The 16,280-nt window shown below is 40.9% G+C and overlaps 2 protein-coding genes and 1 pseudogene across 10 annotated transcripts in view; 1 reads left to right on the top strand and 2 right to left on the bottom strand.

Moving 5' to 3' along the window:
• Positions 1-7,105, bottom strand: part of SEC22C (SEC22 homolog C, vesicle trafficking protein) — a 48,999-nt gene extending 41,894 nt beyond the window's left edge. The window contains exon 1 of the mRNA XM_011232805.3: positions 6,964-7,105. The gene's annotated coding sequence lies outside the window, so the exon portion shown is untranslated. The remainder of the gene's footprint in view (positions 1-6,963) is intronic.
• On the bottom strand, positions 134-4,840 carry LOC117802649 (annotated as a pseudogene).
• Positions 7,106-7,180: 75 nt separating the features above from the next.
• NKTR (natural killer cell triggering receptor) overlaps positions 7,181-16,280 on the top strand; it is a 55,277-nt gene continuing 46,177 nt past the window's right edge. For 6 of the 9 annotated variants that reach the window (XM_034662145.1, XM_034662144.1, XM_034662151.1 and 3 more), the window contains exons 1-2: positions 7,205-7,340; positions 7,526-7,606. In XM_034662145.1, coding sequence (XP_034518036.1) covers positions 7,549-7,606 — 58 coding nt within the window. In that variant the 5' untranslated portion in view covers positions 7,205-7,340; positions 7,526-7,548. The other 3 variants (XM_011232807.3, XM_011232808.3, XM_034662143.1) reach the window with 2 other exon arrangements.

Here is a 16,280-nt window from a genome sequence, read left to right as displayed (position 1 = left end):
TTTTTTTTAAATTTAAGATCTTTATTAACAGGTGCTTGCTGTTTATTGACTTTTTTGAAAAAATCAAGTTGTAACCAAATTTGTATTACAAGTTAAAAAATGAGGTTCTTAAAAATCTCAACTTGACCAGATATGAAACAATTTAAAAACCTTTAAAGGTGTATTGAGAAAAAAACAGGCTTTAAAAAAAAAAAAAAACACGTTTGTCATTACCAAAAAGAGATGTCTTTAGGTAACAATAATAAAAATCCCATGCTGCATAGATAATGTGGATAGCTCTATTTATCTGGTCAATGGGCAAAAAGCAAGCACTTAAGATCTTCAGCTCCAATCTTCTGCTCATTTCTTGTTGCTGGAATTTCATCTTCTTTTCTTCCTGTTGGATGACTAAACCAGATGATGGTAGAGATAGTAAGCCAGCGTTTACTCAGCTCAGCCCTGCTCAGCCTTGGGAGCCAACGAATTCTCAGCTGGTAGATTGGCTGCTTTTGCTTCTTTGCCATCTTGTGGTTTAGGGTTTTCTGGGGGTCTGCGTCTGTAATTGAAGTTGCAGCGACACCGACATTGAGGTGGCTGCTAACCTTGGGTCTCATCGCCTTGATTTTCCTTATTTTCCTCATTGCCATCCTCTCTAAGCTGTCTTTGGCCAGGAGGCCCCCTGCAGAATCATGGTCTATAACCCCGATACATATTGTCTCACTGGTCTGCCTTGTTCTCCTGCACCCTGGTTGTCAGCACCTTCTATTCACTTCACTTCTCCCTGCACAGGAGAGTTGGAATACTGTGGTCGTCGCCCATAGGGTCTCCCCATGTAGTAAGGTGGTGCCGTCCTCGGTAGGGCCAGTGCTGTTGGGCCTGGCCTTCGGAAGCACTTTCCGATCCCTTGTTCTTTTCCCCGCTCTCACTATTCTGCTAATTCTGCGGGGAATTGAGTGGAGGACCCCCGCGATGTGGATAGCGTCGATAATGGTTGCGGTGGGCTGCATATTTACTGCCTTACACTGGAACTCCACTAGGGCCTGTCACATTTGCTGCCTCCGCACCCTTTTCTCCTTCAACAACATCAAACTCCACAGTCTCTCCATCTTCCTGGGGTAGGTACTTCCTGGGGTTATTCCTTATGGCAGTCTAGGGTACAAACACATCTTCCTTGGGGTCATTCCTGTTGATGAAACCATATCCGTTTCTTACATTGAACCATTTTACTGGTCCCAAAACCTTCATTGTGATGACATTCTTGTCCCCGATGGCAGGTGCCGTGGATGTGAGACCCCCGGGCCGCCGCCCGTGGTGCCTGGCTTGGTGTAGGCAGTGCTGAGGGCGGGGGCGGCGGGCAGCTGCTGGGTCTCGGCCTCGCTGCTCACCGTTGCAGTGATGGTGATTGGGGCCGGATGCGGCAGCTGCAGCTCCTCCAGGGGTGTGATGGCAACTAGGCCAGTGGTGGGGGTGTTCAGGGCTCTCTGGGGTCCACTCTTCACTCCTGATGGAGTGCGACTTCTTAGGCTTCTTAGTTGGCAGCCATTGCCTCAGGGGCCATCTCTGTGCTGCCATACCCCCATACTTCTCCAGGTTACTGGCCCCACCCCAAGCTGATCAGTCATGGTACCTGCCCACTACTGTGGCCATCAAGACTTGTGGGCGTATGAACCTCATCATGTCAATCAGATCTCTCTCTGGACTTTTTCTCACTGGTGTTGGCAGGAAAAGTGCTTTCCCCTCAGACTTCCAGGGTATAAGGATGTATGCTTGAAGCTGCTATGGCCATGTCCCCTGACCCTCATGGAGAACGCCCATCTGCTCTTGACTAATGTCATGAGAATGTTATTCTATCAAAATACACATTTTTTCTGTAAAATGAAATAGTCTACTTCTTATTTTCCACAAAAAAAGAAATCTAGGATTTAAAAAAATGTGTTTTCAGACTTTCAGTATAGATTCTGTTATCAAATTCTGGTAATATTTGTTGCTGTGTTGTAAGTCCTAAGATTACCTACAGGTTTGATGATTGGCTAGGACTCACAGGACTCAGCATATAATTATACTCCTCACAGCTATGATTTATTATAGGAAAAGAATACAAAGCAAATCAGCAAAGGGAAAAGGCATATGTGGTAAAGCCCAGAGGAAACCAGGTTCAAACCTCCCCCTCCCAATGGAGTCACACAGTATGAGCTTAATTCCTCCAGGGATGAATCCTAACATGTGAGAAATGTCTACCAGGGAGGTTCATTAGAGACTCAGTGCCCAAAGTTTTTACTGGGGGATGGTCACATACGTATGCATCCTCTGCCTAATACATACCAAATTTCCAGATTCCCAGAAGGAAAGCAGGTGTTCAGCATAAACCATATTGTTTGCTCAAATAGTTTAGGCAGAGTGAAGCACTCTAATTATTTAACTGAAATTTTCTGTAAGTATAGGAAATTGATTACCATACAGGTTCCCGGATTCCACCCACAGGCCAACATTTCAAGCAGGTCTATCTTTAGAAAGATAGGTTTTAGACCTATTCTTTTCTGCACAATCTCCCATTTAAGATATAGGATATCCTTTTATTTAAAAAATGGTGTAAGCAAATAAGGTAGAATCGCACATGTATCTTCTCATTAGATTCCTCTTCTCTCCTTTTGTTTACTTTTTTTGTCCTTTCCCTAAGTTACACAAATGTAAAAGTTAATTTGGTAGAGATCCCTGCTTGAGGCTAAACTGTGTATTACAGAAGATATACTGAAAGAGCTGAGATGCAATACATAGATAACCAATACACCATATATTGGGATAATCGTATGCCTTTTCTTTAATCTGTTAATATGGTGAATTATAGGAATAGATTCTCTGATGCTGAACCATCTTTGCATTCCTGAATTAAAGGCAACTAGGTCATGAACATTTTGGGGCTTAAAAGCTGCTAAACTCCATTTCCTAATATTTTATTTGGATTTTTAAATCCGTGTTTATGAGATTGGTCTATAACTTTCTTGACCTATTTTTGTTTGGTATCAGTATTACAAGATAAGTTAGGTAGCTGTCTTTATCCATTTTCTAAAATATTTTGATTGAGAAAAGATTATTGATCCTTAAGGGTCTGGTAAAATGTGCCTATGAAACAATGTGGAACTTGTGTTTTTGGAAAGGAAGACTATGTTTGTTCTTACTGGCTTTATTATGAGTAATTTCAAAAAAATATAAAAGCAGAGAACAGAGCTCAAAAATCCCCATATACCTCTCATCTAGATGCAACAATTATCAAGATTTTGCCACATTTGTTTCACTCATTATATCTAAAAAACTAAGAACATTTTCTTGCATAACCAAAATTTCATTATCTTTATCTCCATTATAGATATCTAACAAAATTAAATATATTTCCTTGATTTCACCTAATATCTGCATTATCAAATTTCCTATTTGGTTATGTCAAAATGTCCTTCACAGTTGTTTGGAAGGAGATTAGGGATTATTAATTCAATTTCTTGAATGGTTGCTAGTTTATTCAGGCCTTCTATTTCTTTGAGTCAATTTTGGTAATTTCTGTTTTCTAGAAAATTATGTTTCATCTAAATTTCCCCATTAGTACTCCTGATTAGTTTTGCCAGAGCCCTATCCATTGAAGTGCCAACTACTGGTGTAATCCCACTCTAAAAGGCTTAACACCCAGAATCACTACCTGAAAATTCCTACTACTAAGGGCTCTCAAAATTAAGCCCGAGTTTGTAAACTGCTTGGATATTAATTTTCTACTACTCTTGTGACGAGGGAGGAAATATCAGTACTTTTGGTGGATGCTAGGCCTAGGCCTGCCTTGTCCCAGTAGTTTCTTCACCTTAACCACAGACCAAATAGCATACCTTATCCTCAAGTCATCCGAAATATAATTTTAACTCACAGGACGGAATAAAAGAATTCTGAGCAAGGAGAGAACCTAGAAGGTATTTCCTCCTGCTTATTTTACAGATGAAGAAACTGAACTCCAGGATCAAAGTGATTTGTCCTACAACATATAATCAGTGGCAGGAAAGAAACTTTAGTGGAGTGTTAAGATAAAAATGAATTTCAGGAGATTTAAAGTATTTTAAATACTCCCCAAATTCAGCATTTCATTCCAGAGCCCTAAAGCCAACTTACATTGAAGCCCACTGCCCCAAAGAACAGTAATTACAAATTACTTCCCTGGGCAATGCTCCCCTTCTTTTCCTTTCACAAGTCTTTGTATGAAAGTTAGTTTTACCAACCCATTTCATCTCTGAATAGGCATGTACATTTCATCTTTTCCAAAGCTATAAATGGTTAGCTGTAACACTGTAATCGAAGTCAGATCCAGGACCACTAGCTTCTCCATTCAGCCTGGGTTACAAATGTGAAACACAGGAGACTGTTGCTTTGATAGAGATACTATAGAGAGGTAAAACTGGCAACCTCTGGACAGGGATAGCACCTCCATGAAGGTGCAGGAAGTCTCTGCATTTCACAAGCCGGTACAGGTGCAAAAACAGATTAGAAACTACCTAAGTGACCTTGATTTTTAAATTTACTATAAAGCTACAGTAATCAAAACAATGTGCCACTTCACACACATTAGGATGGCAATTATTTAAAAAAAAAACAAAACAGAAAATAACAAGTGTTGGTGAGGATGTTGAGAAATTGAAACCCTTGTGCAATGCTGATGGGAATGTAAAATAGTGCAGTCACTATGGAAAACAGAATGGCAGTTCCCCATAAAAACAGAATTAACTTGGGGCACCTGAGTGCCTCAGTTAAGTATCTGCCTTTGGCTCAGGTTATAATCTCAGGGTCCTGGGATCGAGCCCCATGGCGGGCTCCCTGCTCAGCACAGGAGTCCGCTTCTCCATCTTCCTCTGCCCCTGTGCTCTTCCTCTCATATAAATAAATAAAATCTTAAAAAAAAAAAAAGAAAGAAATTTAAAACAGAATTAGCTTATGACCTAGCAATTCCACTTCTAGGTATATGCCCAAAGGAACTGAAAGCAGGATCTCAAAGAGGTATTTGTACACTCGTCTTCAAAGCAGCATTATTCACAATAGCCAAATGATGGATACAACCCAAGTGCCCATCTGCTGATGAATGGATAAAGAAATTGTTATATTCATACAATGGAGTATTATTTAGCCTTAGAAAAAAGAAGGAAATCCTCCAATATGTGAGAACATTGATGAAACTTGAGAACATTATGCTAAGTGAAACAAGTCAGTCACCGAAGGACACATAATTCCATGATTCCATTTAACACGTGGTAACTAAAACAGTCAAACTTACAGAAGCAAAGAATAAAAGAGTGGTTGCCAGGGGATGGGAAGAGGGGGACAGTAGTTGCTATAAATGGTTTTAAAATTTCACTTATGCAAGATGAATAAATTCTAGAAATCTGCTGTACAACATGTGCCTATTGATAACAATACCATATTGTACACTTGAAACTCTGTTAAGGCTGGGGGTGGGGGGCTGGGTGGCTCATTGGGTTGAGCGTCCAACTCTTGATTTTGGCTCAGGTCATGATCTTGGGGTTGTGGGATCTCCAGCCCCCAGCCCTGTGCCAGGCTCCCCACTCAGCTAGGAGTCTGCTTATCTTCCTCCCTCTGCTCCTCCCCCGACTTACAAGCTCGCTCTCAAATAAATAACTAAATAAAATCTTACAATCTGTTAAGAGGGTAGATCTCATATAAAGTGTTCTCACCGCAACAAACTTAAAAAAAAAAAAAAAGGTAGAGTGGTTGCCTGAGGCTGGGTAGAGAGAATGCAGAATTACTGCTTAATGGATACAGAATTCCAGTTTTCCAAGATGAAAAATGTTCTGTGGCTAGATGGTGGTGATGATTGCATAACAATGTGAATATACTTACTGCCTCTGAACTGTACACTTAAAAAGAGTTAAATGATAATTTTGTCAGTGTGTATTTTACGGTTTTAAGAAAATAACTTAAGGGGCGCCTGGGTGGCACAGCGGTTAAGCATCTGCCTTCGGCTCAGGGCGTGATCCCGGCGTTATGGGATCGAGCCACATCAGGCTCTTCTGCTATGAGCCTGCTTCTTCCTCTCCCACTCCCCCTGCTTGTGTTCCCTCTCTCACTAGCTGTCTCTATCTCTGTCGAATAAATAAATAAAATCTTAAAAAAAAAAAAAGAAAATAACTTAAAAACAAAAACAGTTTGGCCCTAGCATAAAGATACGTGTAACAGTTAACAAAATAGAGTCCAGAAACAGAACTACACAAAGCCAAGGTAATTCAACTGACAAAAGGCAGGGTTGTTTTTTTTAAACAAATGGTGATGGAAATACTCTGTTTCCATAGGGAAAAAACAAAAACAAGGAGCCGCAACCTCTACTGACACCACAATGAAAAATTCCAATAGATCTTAGACTTACAGGTAAAAGTTCTAGAGGAAAACACAGGAGAAAATCTTCAGGAGTTTGAGATAAGCAGAAATTTCTTATCACAGAATAAGCACAAACCATATGAGAAAAGTGATCAAGTAACTTCACTAAAATTAAAAACTGCTTTGTACAAACCACCATCAAAACAACGAAACGACCCAGCTCAGGAGAAAACACTCGGAATTACATATAACAAAATATTTGTATTTAGAACATTCACGTATCACCTGTTTAACAAAACAGTTGTACTCGGAACTCCCGCATTCAATAATAAAACGAACACAAATAAAACATGTGCAAAGGTCTTGAACTGACTCTTCACAAAAGATGAATGGCCATGAACAAAGCCTATCCTTGCGACGCTGGCGCCGAAGAGGGAACCGACGCACAACTAAGGCCTCTGAAGTGAAACATAACAGGAGGAGAGTGCCATAACTACGCCCTGCGACAAGGAAAACAGGCCTAAATATCCGTCCATTCACTAAACCTCGACTTCATTTCTCACAGCTTGCTCGCAGGTGCAGACAACACGGAAGCAACGCGACACAGGAAAACGCGCAGACACTCACGGATTTTGAGGGAGGACGAGCGGAAATAGAGAGCGCAGGCGTGATCAGGGCTCCCAGATTGGGCGACTGACTCTAACGGGGTGGGGAGGGAAGGGGCGGGGCAAAAAATGACTAGCTCAGGTATAGGAGCGTCGGGATAGAAGCTCCTCGGGAGCTCTCAGACACGCCCACCTGCGCGCGCACCCTTCGGTTAAACACCCCCTTCGAGCCTGTGCTCTCGCGGTATTTGTCCCGACTCTCGCGGGGTTTAGCGTGGTACGGGGAGACCGGCCCGGGGGAGGGGGTGGTGGTCGTTAGTGGCGTTGGGCTCCGGCCGCCGCGGTGGCAGCGCTTTCTTCTCCGCTCACGGAGAGCTGCTCAGGCTGGAGGCCAACCAGGTGAAGAGCTCGCCCTTACGTGTGTGCGCCCTGCTTGGGAGTCGGGAGGCCAGGGCTGGAGGGAACCCCGGCTCGGCCTCCCGTGGTGTCGCGACAGGGCCGGCGCGAGGCGACCGTGGCGCGCGCTCCGCCCCAGCCCCCGCCCTAGCTCCCGCCCTGACCGCTTTCCTCCCCCTTTCTCCTAGCTCTTGCCGCCGCCTCGGTCGCGATGGGGGCGCAGGACCGGCCGCAGTGCCACTTCGACATCGAGATCAACCGGGAGCCGGGTGAGCCGGATACTGGGCTCCTGCGGGGGCCTGGACAATCCTTGGGGAAGGGGAGGGGTCTCCCCTCATCAACCCTCCCCCAAGCCTTTTTGGGAGCGGGTAGGCGCAGTCAGCGCTACCTTTGCTCGTGAGCGAAAATCGGTGCAGAGTGGCCCGGATCCAACACTCCCACCCCACTCAGCGTCCGGGCCTCGCCCTCCGAAGCCCCTTGCGGGGACACTCAGGCCTTGCAGCCCTGGACTGAGTGTACGTACCATCCCTGGCGCCAAGGAAAGGGGTGCAGTCTGTCTCGGACTTTTTCTCTCTCTGTGTCTCTAAGGGGGCAAACACTCCAATTCCTATTTCTGGTGTTTTTCTCTGCTGTGAGTTTTGGATTCGTATTTCTGTATTTCTTGATTCTTGTATATCAGTAGGTTAACTCCCACTTCTTTTTTTCCTTAAGTATCTTTAGAGGGAATTTCTTGGTTCGTGGGAAAATGACTTAGTGAAAGTCTTGCGTGGTAAAGGGAAGTATACTCTACCAACAGAGACTTGCAGCACGCATGCATTTAGCATTAATGCTTCGTCTTTAGGGAATCCAGCCGTTCGTTAGTATATATTATTGAAAATAAAATATTTTCTTCTAAAGGGTAGTTCTTACATTCTAAGTAGCAGAGCCTGCCGGGTTCCGAACTGTTTTCTTAGCCTTTTTTTTTTTTTTTTTTTGTATCTGTGACAGAAGTTTTAGTTGGAAACGTATATGCAGTCTTTGTGTAGCGTCTTGTTCAGCAGATTCTTATTGAGAGCCTGTTACTGTTCAAGACTCTAGGGATATAGCAATGAATAAAACAAAGGACTCTCTTCCTTGTAGTTTGTATTCTATTGGGGGAAGGCAGACCATAAACAAGGGGGAAAAATACAGTGGCTTATAGTAGGGGTACTGCTTTAATATGTTGGTCAGAAAAGGCTGTTTTGAGATGACGGTTACGCAGACATCTGAATGAGATGGGGAGGTAAGCCATCATGAAGTCTTTGAGGAGCATTCCTGGAGAAGGAAGTGCTGAGGGGCTAAGGAGGGAGTGTGCTTTGGTGTTTGAAGAACTGCCAGAAGCCCAGGGTGGAGTAGAGGAGGGATGAGAGTAGCAGGAAATAGCTGTAGACCATAGTAAGGACTTTTGACCTTGCGAGATAAGATATTGAAGTGTTTTGAGCAAAGGACTGCTGCGATCTTAGAACTATTGTGCATTCTCTGTTTTTAGTATTTTGAGCCCTGAGGGATCCTAATCCATCATAGTGAGTCCATGCTTCAGATAACAGAGCTTATGTTTTTTTAAGAATTCAAAATAGCAAATTGAACATAATAAAAAATAAAGCTATTTCCCACTGTCAAAAAAAATTAATAGCAGTCTCATGAAAAGTATAAGTAAAATAAACAAAGGTTCTATAGCCATGTAAAGTACTCCTTTCCTAGTACATGTTCATATCCTAGATTTGCAAATAACCTTTGTTATGAAAAATCTCCAGAATTATGTTTGTTAAATATTGAATGAACTTAAGTCCCCAGCATTCAAGGTAATTCATTATAATACCATTCTGATAGAAGTGACTAACACTCTTAAAACACTGAATCATACAAGGAATCCTAATACTGCTCTGGGTTAAACCAGTTGATAATTGGCAATTTCATATGGTTCAGTCTTGTATATAATAATTCTATCAGGGGTGCCTGGGTGGCTCAGTCGTTAAGCGTCTGCCTTCAGCTTAGGGCGTGATCCCGGAGTCCCGGGATGGAGCCCCACATCGGGCTTCTCCACTGGGAGCCTGCTTCTTCCTCTCCCACTCCCCCTGCTTGTGTTCCCTCTCTCTCTGGCTGTCTCTCTCTCTCTGTCAAATAAATAAATAAAATCTTTTTAAAAAAAATAATACTTCTATCACTTTTCAGTGTATTATCTAAATAGTAGGTACTTGATTTTTACACAGCTTCTAAGGATCGCTTCAGTTGTTTGAAGTGAGGTACCCCACTTTGTAGGATTTAACCATTAGTAAGTATGTCATTGAGTACTTAGCCAAGTGGTATTCTTGACTTCTTGTATTGTTAATAATTTACTTAATGTAAATACAAAGTAGTATCAAAGATCCTTCAAGAGTGGCCACATTACTGAGAGATCAAAAAGTACGTGTAAAAATTGAGTTGAATACAACACCTTGTGTATTCTTTTCCATTGCTATCAATGGAAATTTGTATGTTTTATAGTAAGTTATCTAGTCATTTGAATTACAAAATGAGTGTAAGTATATACTAGAAGAGGAAGAGTCTATTTAGAGAGTTTTTCTGAATCCAATAAGATGGTTCCTATTTGAAATAATTCCAGGACTGTACCTTAGGAATTTTTTCCAGAAGGTTTTTAACTAAGATTTTCATCTCTTTAATAGTTGCAGAACTGTTCATGTTATTTCTTCTTGAGTGAGTTTATCTGTGGGATTTGTAATGGTAGCTCCTCTTTCATTCCTGATACAGATAATCGGTGCCCTTTGTCTTTTTTCCTTGATCTGTTTGGCTAGAGGTTTATCACTATCATATTTACTATCATTCAAAAAACTAAATTTTGGTTTGTTGATTTTTTCCCCCTATTTTCTTCCAGTTTTAATGATTTCTACTCTTTATATCTTTATGATTATTGCTTTGGCTTACTTTGCTCTTTTTCTTGTTTCTTGTTTCTTTCAAGTTTGGATTGTTGACTTGAGACCCTTTTCCAGTATAAGGATTTAATGCTATAAATTTCCTTCTATGTGCAGGACCCCACAAATTTTGATATATTGCTCATTTTGTTTCAGTTCAAAATATTTTCTAATTTCCCTTGAGGCTTAGTCTTTGGCTCGTGAATTATTGAGAAGTGTTTTAATTTCTAAGTACTTGGATATTTTGCAGTTGTTTTTCTGTCAATGATTTCTGCTCTAATTCTTTTATGGTCAAAGAATATACTTTGTATGATCTCAGTTCTTCTAAATTTATTAAGTTTTGATATGTTCTACTTTAGTGAATTTCCCATGTGCACTTTAAAGGAATTTATATTCTGCTGTTTTTGTGTAGAGTGTTTTAAAGAAGTCGGTTTAAGTCAGTTGGCTAATAGTGTTGTTCAGTCCTTCTATATCCGGGCTGATTTTTTGTCTCCTTGTTCTGTTGTTTAGCAAGAGGGAAGTATTGAAGTCTCCATCAATAATTGTGAATTTGTTTATTTCTTTTTTCAGTACTATTAGTTTTTGCTTCATTTACTTTGAGGCTCTTCTTATGTTTCCCTGATGAATTGACCCTTTTATCATTATGTAATGACTCTTGTTATTCATTGTAATTTTCCTTGCTTCAAAGCCTACTTCGTCTGATATGAATACTGCTACTCCATTTTTTTGTTAGTGTTTATGTGGTATGTCATTTTCTATCCTTTTAACTTACATTTAAAGTGGGTTTCTTGGGGCGCCTGGCTGGCTCAGTTGGTGGAGCAGGAGGCTCTTGATCTCAGGGTTGTGAGTTCAAGCCCCACGTTGGGTGTAGAGATCACTTGAAAATAAAATATGGGGCGCACGTGTGGCTCGGTTGAGTGTCCCAACTCTTGATTTCAGCTCAGGTCATGATCTCGGGGTTGTGAGGTCAAGCTCCTTGGGAGGCTCTGCACTGAGCATGGAGCCTGCTTGGGATTCTCTCTCTCCCTCTCCCCTGCCCCAACCCAAAAAAAACCTTAAATAAATAAAGTGGGTTTCCTGTAGATGGTAAATAGATGGATCTTGTTTTTTTAACCCATTCTCATAGTCTGTCTTTTAATCAGTATATTTAGGTTATTTATACTTAATGCAATTATTGTTTGTTTGGATTTGTCTAATACTTGTTTTTGCTTCCTCTGTTTTCTTGCATTTTGGATTATTTGAATATTTTTTAGTATTTCTTTTAAACTTTTCTATTGATTTTTTTGATGATCACGCTATAGTTTTTTTACTGATTACTCTAGAGATTACAATATATACTTGGCTTTTCATGGTGTACTTAGAATTAATATTTTACACTTCAGGTGAAATTTTGAAACCATCCACCATAAATATCCCTTTACAACCTTATGTTGTATTGGTCGTATGTATTACATCTACAAACATTGAAAGCCTTTGCTTTCAAACATCACACATACTAGCTTAAGAGGAGAAAAAAAAATACTCTTATTTATTCACGTTTACATGTCTGTTGCTGTTTGTTCATTCCTGAAGTCTCAGGTTCCCTCTGGTATCATTTCCCTTCCTCCTGAAGAATTTGCTTAAAGAATTTCTTTTAGAGCAGATCTTCTGGCAACAGATTCTCTTTGTTGGTTTTTTACCTGAGAATTTTACCTTGCCTTTCTTCCTTTTTTTTTTTTTTTTTTTTTTTTTTTTTTTTTTTAAATTTTTTTTTTTTTTTTTTTTTTTTTTTTTTTTTTTTTTTAAAGATTTTATTTATTTATTTGACAGAGATAGAGACAGCCAGCAAGAGAGGGAACACAAGCATGGGGAGTGGGAGAGGAAGAAGCAGGCTCACAGCAGAGGAGCCTGACGTGGGGCTCGATCCCATAACGCCGGGATCACGCCCTGAGCCGAAGGCAGACGCTTAACTGCTGTGCCACCCAGGCGCCCCTCTTCCTTTTTTTTTAAAGTAGGCTCCCTCCACTGCCCAGCATGGAGCCCAAAGAGGGGCTTGAACTCACCACCCTGAGATCAAGACCTGAGCTTAGGTCAAGAGTCAGATGCTTAACCAACTGAGCCACCCAGGCACCCCAATTTTGCCTTTATTTTTGAAAGATATTTTCATTAGTTACAGAATTCTGGGTTGACAATTATTTCCTTTTAGCCCTTGAAAAGTGTTCCACTGCCTTCTGATCAATTTGGTTTCTGATAAGAAGTCTGTAGTCATTCAAATAGTTGTTGCCTCTTATGTCCTGTGTTGTTCTCCTCTGACTGCTTTTGAGATTTTTGTCTTTAGATTTTAGCGGTTTTATTGTGATGTGTCTGGGTGTGAATTTCTTTGGTTTATTCTCTTTGGAGTTTACTGATCCTCTTGAATCTTTGTCTCTTGCTGGATTTAGGACACTTAGCTCCTGTTTCTCCAAATATGTTTTCTGTCCAATGCTCTTTTTCTTCTCTTTCCAGAATTTTGATGACACAAATATCAGATCTTTTGATGGTACCTCACAAGTCTGAGGCTTTGCCATTTTTTTTTGTCTTTTTTTTCTCTGTTTTTCAGATTGGATAATTTCTGTTAATTGGTCTTCAAGTTCACTAACTTTTTCCTGTGACATCTTCATTGTATTGTTGAGCTCACCTAGTGAATTTTTAATTTTGACCATTGTATTTTTTGTTTTAAAATTTCCTCGTGGTTTTGCCTGAGATTTTGTTTTTCCACTCATTTTAAGAGTATTTGTACTTAACGTAGTATGGTTGTAATAGCTGCTTTAAAGTCTTTGTCTGGGGACACCTGGGTGGCTCAGTCGGTTAAGCACCTGCCTTCTGCTCAGGTCATGATCCTGGAGTCCCAGGATCAAGCCCTACATTGGGCTCCCTGCTTCTCCCTCTCCCCCTCACCCTGCTCTTGTGCTCTCTCTCACACTCTCTCTCTCAAATAAATAAATAAAATCTTTAAAGTCTTTGTCTAACACGTTTCCAGCATCTGTATTATCATAGAGTTGCTGTTTTTGTTTTTCCCTTAACGGAATATGAGATATTCGTGGTTCTTTAAGTGTCGATAAATGTTGAATTGTATCCTGGACATTTTGTGTATTGTGTTACATGACCCTGGGTCTAGTTTAAGTTCGCTGTTGTTGATGATGGTGATGATGGTATTGTAGCAGGCAGTCCGCCTGTTAGGTTCAGCTGGCAACCACCTTCTGCTGCTTAGAGTCAGATCCACACATGCATAATGCATGGATGAGCCCTGGAGTTCGTACTCCGTGGGATTGTTTTCTTGAGGGAGCTCCCTCTTCTTTGAGATTTCCCCCAATATATTCTGGCCCTTAGGGATTGATTCCCTTTTTTGGTCATCCAGCCTTTTTTAGTTTCCTTACTTTGCCATGTGCTTCTTACAACTATGTCTGTTTCTGAGGCTAAGTGGCAGGAGAATTGAGAGTAAAAGAGCAGCAAGGATTCTTCCTATGCTCTTGGGAGCACAGTTCCTCTAGTCAGAAAGATTCTTTGCCTCCCTTTAAGTTTTACATGCTTGCCTTCTGGCCACCATCCCTGTGGAATTGCCTAGGAGCTAGAACCAGAGAGAATGGGAAGAACAGAAGGAAAATGAGACTTCCCTCATTCACTGTCATCTATAGGGGTCCCTTTCCTCAGAGCTCTTTCTGTGCCCAGAGAGTGTTCTGGGTTTCAGATTGCTTTGATTCCGAGCCACAAGATAAGGTAGGAAAACGAAATCCATTACCAATTCAGTGGGCTTTTTTTGTGTACTTCCCCAGTCAGCCTGCTTCCATTTATTTTTCAGTCCTTAGGTAATGATGTTCCATGCTTTCTGTCCAAGGTTTCTTAGTTGCATTCAGTGAGAAAGATAGGGTGGAGTATATTTATTACATTTTTTAAAAGATATTTATTTATTTGACAGAGAGCCAGCCAGCTAGAGAGGGAACACAAGCAGGGGGAGTGGGAGAGGAAGAAGCAGGCTCCCAGGGAGGAGCCTGAGGTGGGGCTCGATCCTAGAATGCCAGGATCACGCCCTTAGCCGAAGGCAGACGCTTAATGACTACGCCACCCAGGCGCCCCTATTTATTCCATTTTGAATGAACCTAGAATTCCTTATAAATTTCTAAAGTTAACTGCCAGAAATTAGCCAGTCATTTTTCATTGTCTTTACAAATAAGTTTGTGTTTTCTGAAGGCATTAGCTTTTTACATGAAATGTAATACCCAGTTTAGAAGTGTGTGTGTGTGTGTGTGTGTGTGTATGTGTATACACATATATATGAAATCCTCATTGACAACTTCATTTTTCTGACAGACTCACCCTTCTCTGGTTAAATGTTCTCTAGGGTTGTTAGTGAGAACCTCCCGGGGTGGGCCTGAAATAGTAATCTTGTTTTTCCCTCTTTTGGTGCCTCAGAAGCTTGCCTTTTCCTTACCTTGTCATTCAGATCCTTGTACTAAAAAATTGGAGCCCAAGGAACCAGGTTTTAGATATCTACCAGTAAATTGATTTAAGCCAGGTTAGTCAAGAATGGCCAATAGGGTTTTTTAAAGTACGTATTGGGGAGTCACCAGTGAGTTAGGTGAGGGCCGTAGAGTGCCTTTATCACAACCTTGCTACCAGGGTACACCAAAAGTCACATTTTGCCATACATTGACATTAACAAGCCTGTATGCCCACACATACGAAACAACCAGTTCTGTAAGTTTAGTGAAGTCCCAGTTCTTTTTTTTTTTTTTTTCAGTGCTTAAAGCACTTTTTATGTGAAAGATTCCTGCTCTTGAAAATTGTCCTGTCAAATGTGTGTGGGGCACCAGAATAAACATGTGGCTAGACTCAGGACTGTTGCGGTAGACGGGGCCTCAGGTTCTACTCGTCCATGGTGACACTCCAGGTTCATCTGTCCTGTTAATGCAAGGGCATGGAATATCTCCAAATATTTTTATTCTGTCTGTATATCACTAATTCTTTTTTTTTTTTTTTAAGATTTTTTATTATTTATTCGACAGAGATAGAGACAGCCAGCGAGAGAGGGAACACAAGCAGGGGGAGTGGGAGAGGAAGAAGCAGGCTCATAGCAGAGGAGCCTGACGTGGGGCTCGATCCCATAACGCCGGGATCACGCCCTGAGCCGAAGGTTAAGCATCTGCCTAACCTAAGGCAGATGCTTAACGGCTATGCCACCCAGGCGCCCCATGTATATCACTAATTCTTAACATCACTGATTTGCCAGTAAAAACCCATTTGTAACATTTATGTTGCTAATTATAAAGCCCTTGGTTGATGAGAGATAAAGATAGCAAAAGTATTTCTAGTAGCCATCTCTGAGGTGTGGCCTTTGATTCTCACTTTTGGAGGGTATTTCTTCCTGGTTAAGGTGTAATTTGAAAACTCATGATTCCTTTATATCCATGTTTATGTAAGGTATTTCAAAGTAAATTACAGGTATAATATATACATTATAGTGGTAAAATGGTGTAGACCTTTTGTTTTCAGATTGCAAGATGGCTTTCATGAGGCCCTAGGGTGTCAAACACCCATTTGTTCACTCACATTCTGTCAGTATGCAGTGGTTTCCCACAGGTTATAAGACGTGTGATGACACAACAGATATAATGCAGGAGCATTCAGGAAAACCTGTCTTCTGCTACATCACCCATTAATGAGATTTGCAAAAATGTAAAATGATGACACATTAAAACTTCTTGTTCATTTTTGAAAATACAAATTTTTAAAATATTTGTGTTAACATATAATGAGTTTATTTTATTGAAAATTGATTAATATTTCTTAAAGTTTCTCCATTTTTAATTTCAAATATGGCAAATATCAATAGATACAATCCATATAAAAAGTCTTTAAGGTCCTCAATAATTGTTAAGAATATAGAGGGGTGGGGCGCCAGGGTTGCTCAGTGGTTAATTGGCTGCCTTTGGCTTAGGTCAAGATCTCAGGGTCTGGGGATTGAGCCCCAGATCAGGCTCCCCGCGCATTGGGAATTCTG

This window comes from Ailuropoda melanoleuca, chromosome 6 (assembly GCF_002007445.2).
Source record: "Ailuropoda melanoleuca isolate Jingjing chromosome 6, ASM200744v2, whole genome shotgun sequence".
Taxonomy (NCBI): Eukaryota; Metazoa; Chordata; class Mammalia; order Carnivora; family Ursidae; genus Ailuropoda; species Ailuropoda melanoleuca.
The sequence above is the reverse complement of the archived record's forward strand: the minus strand, read 5'-3'. Positions and strand labels throughout refer to the sequence as shown.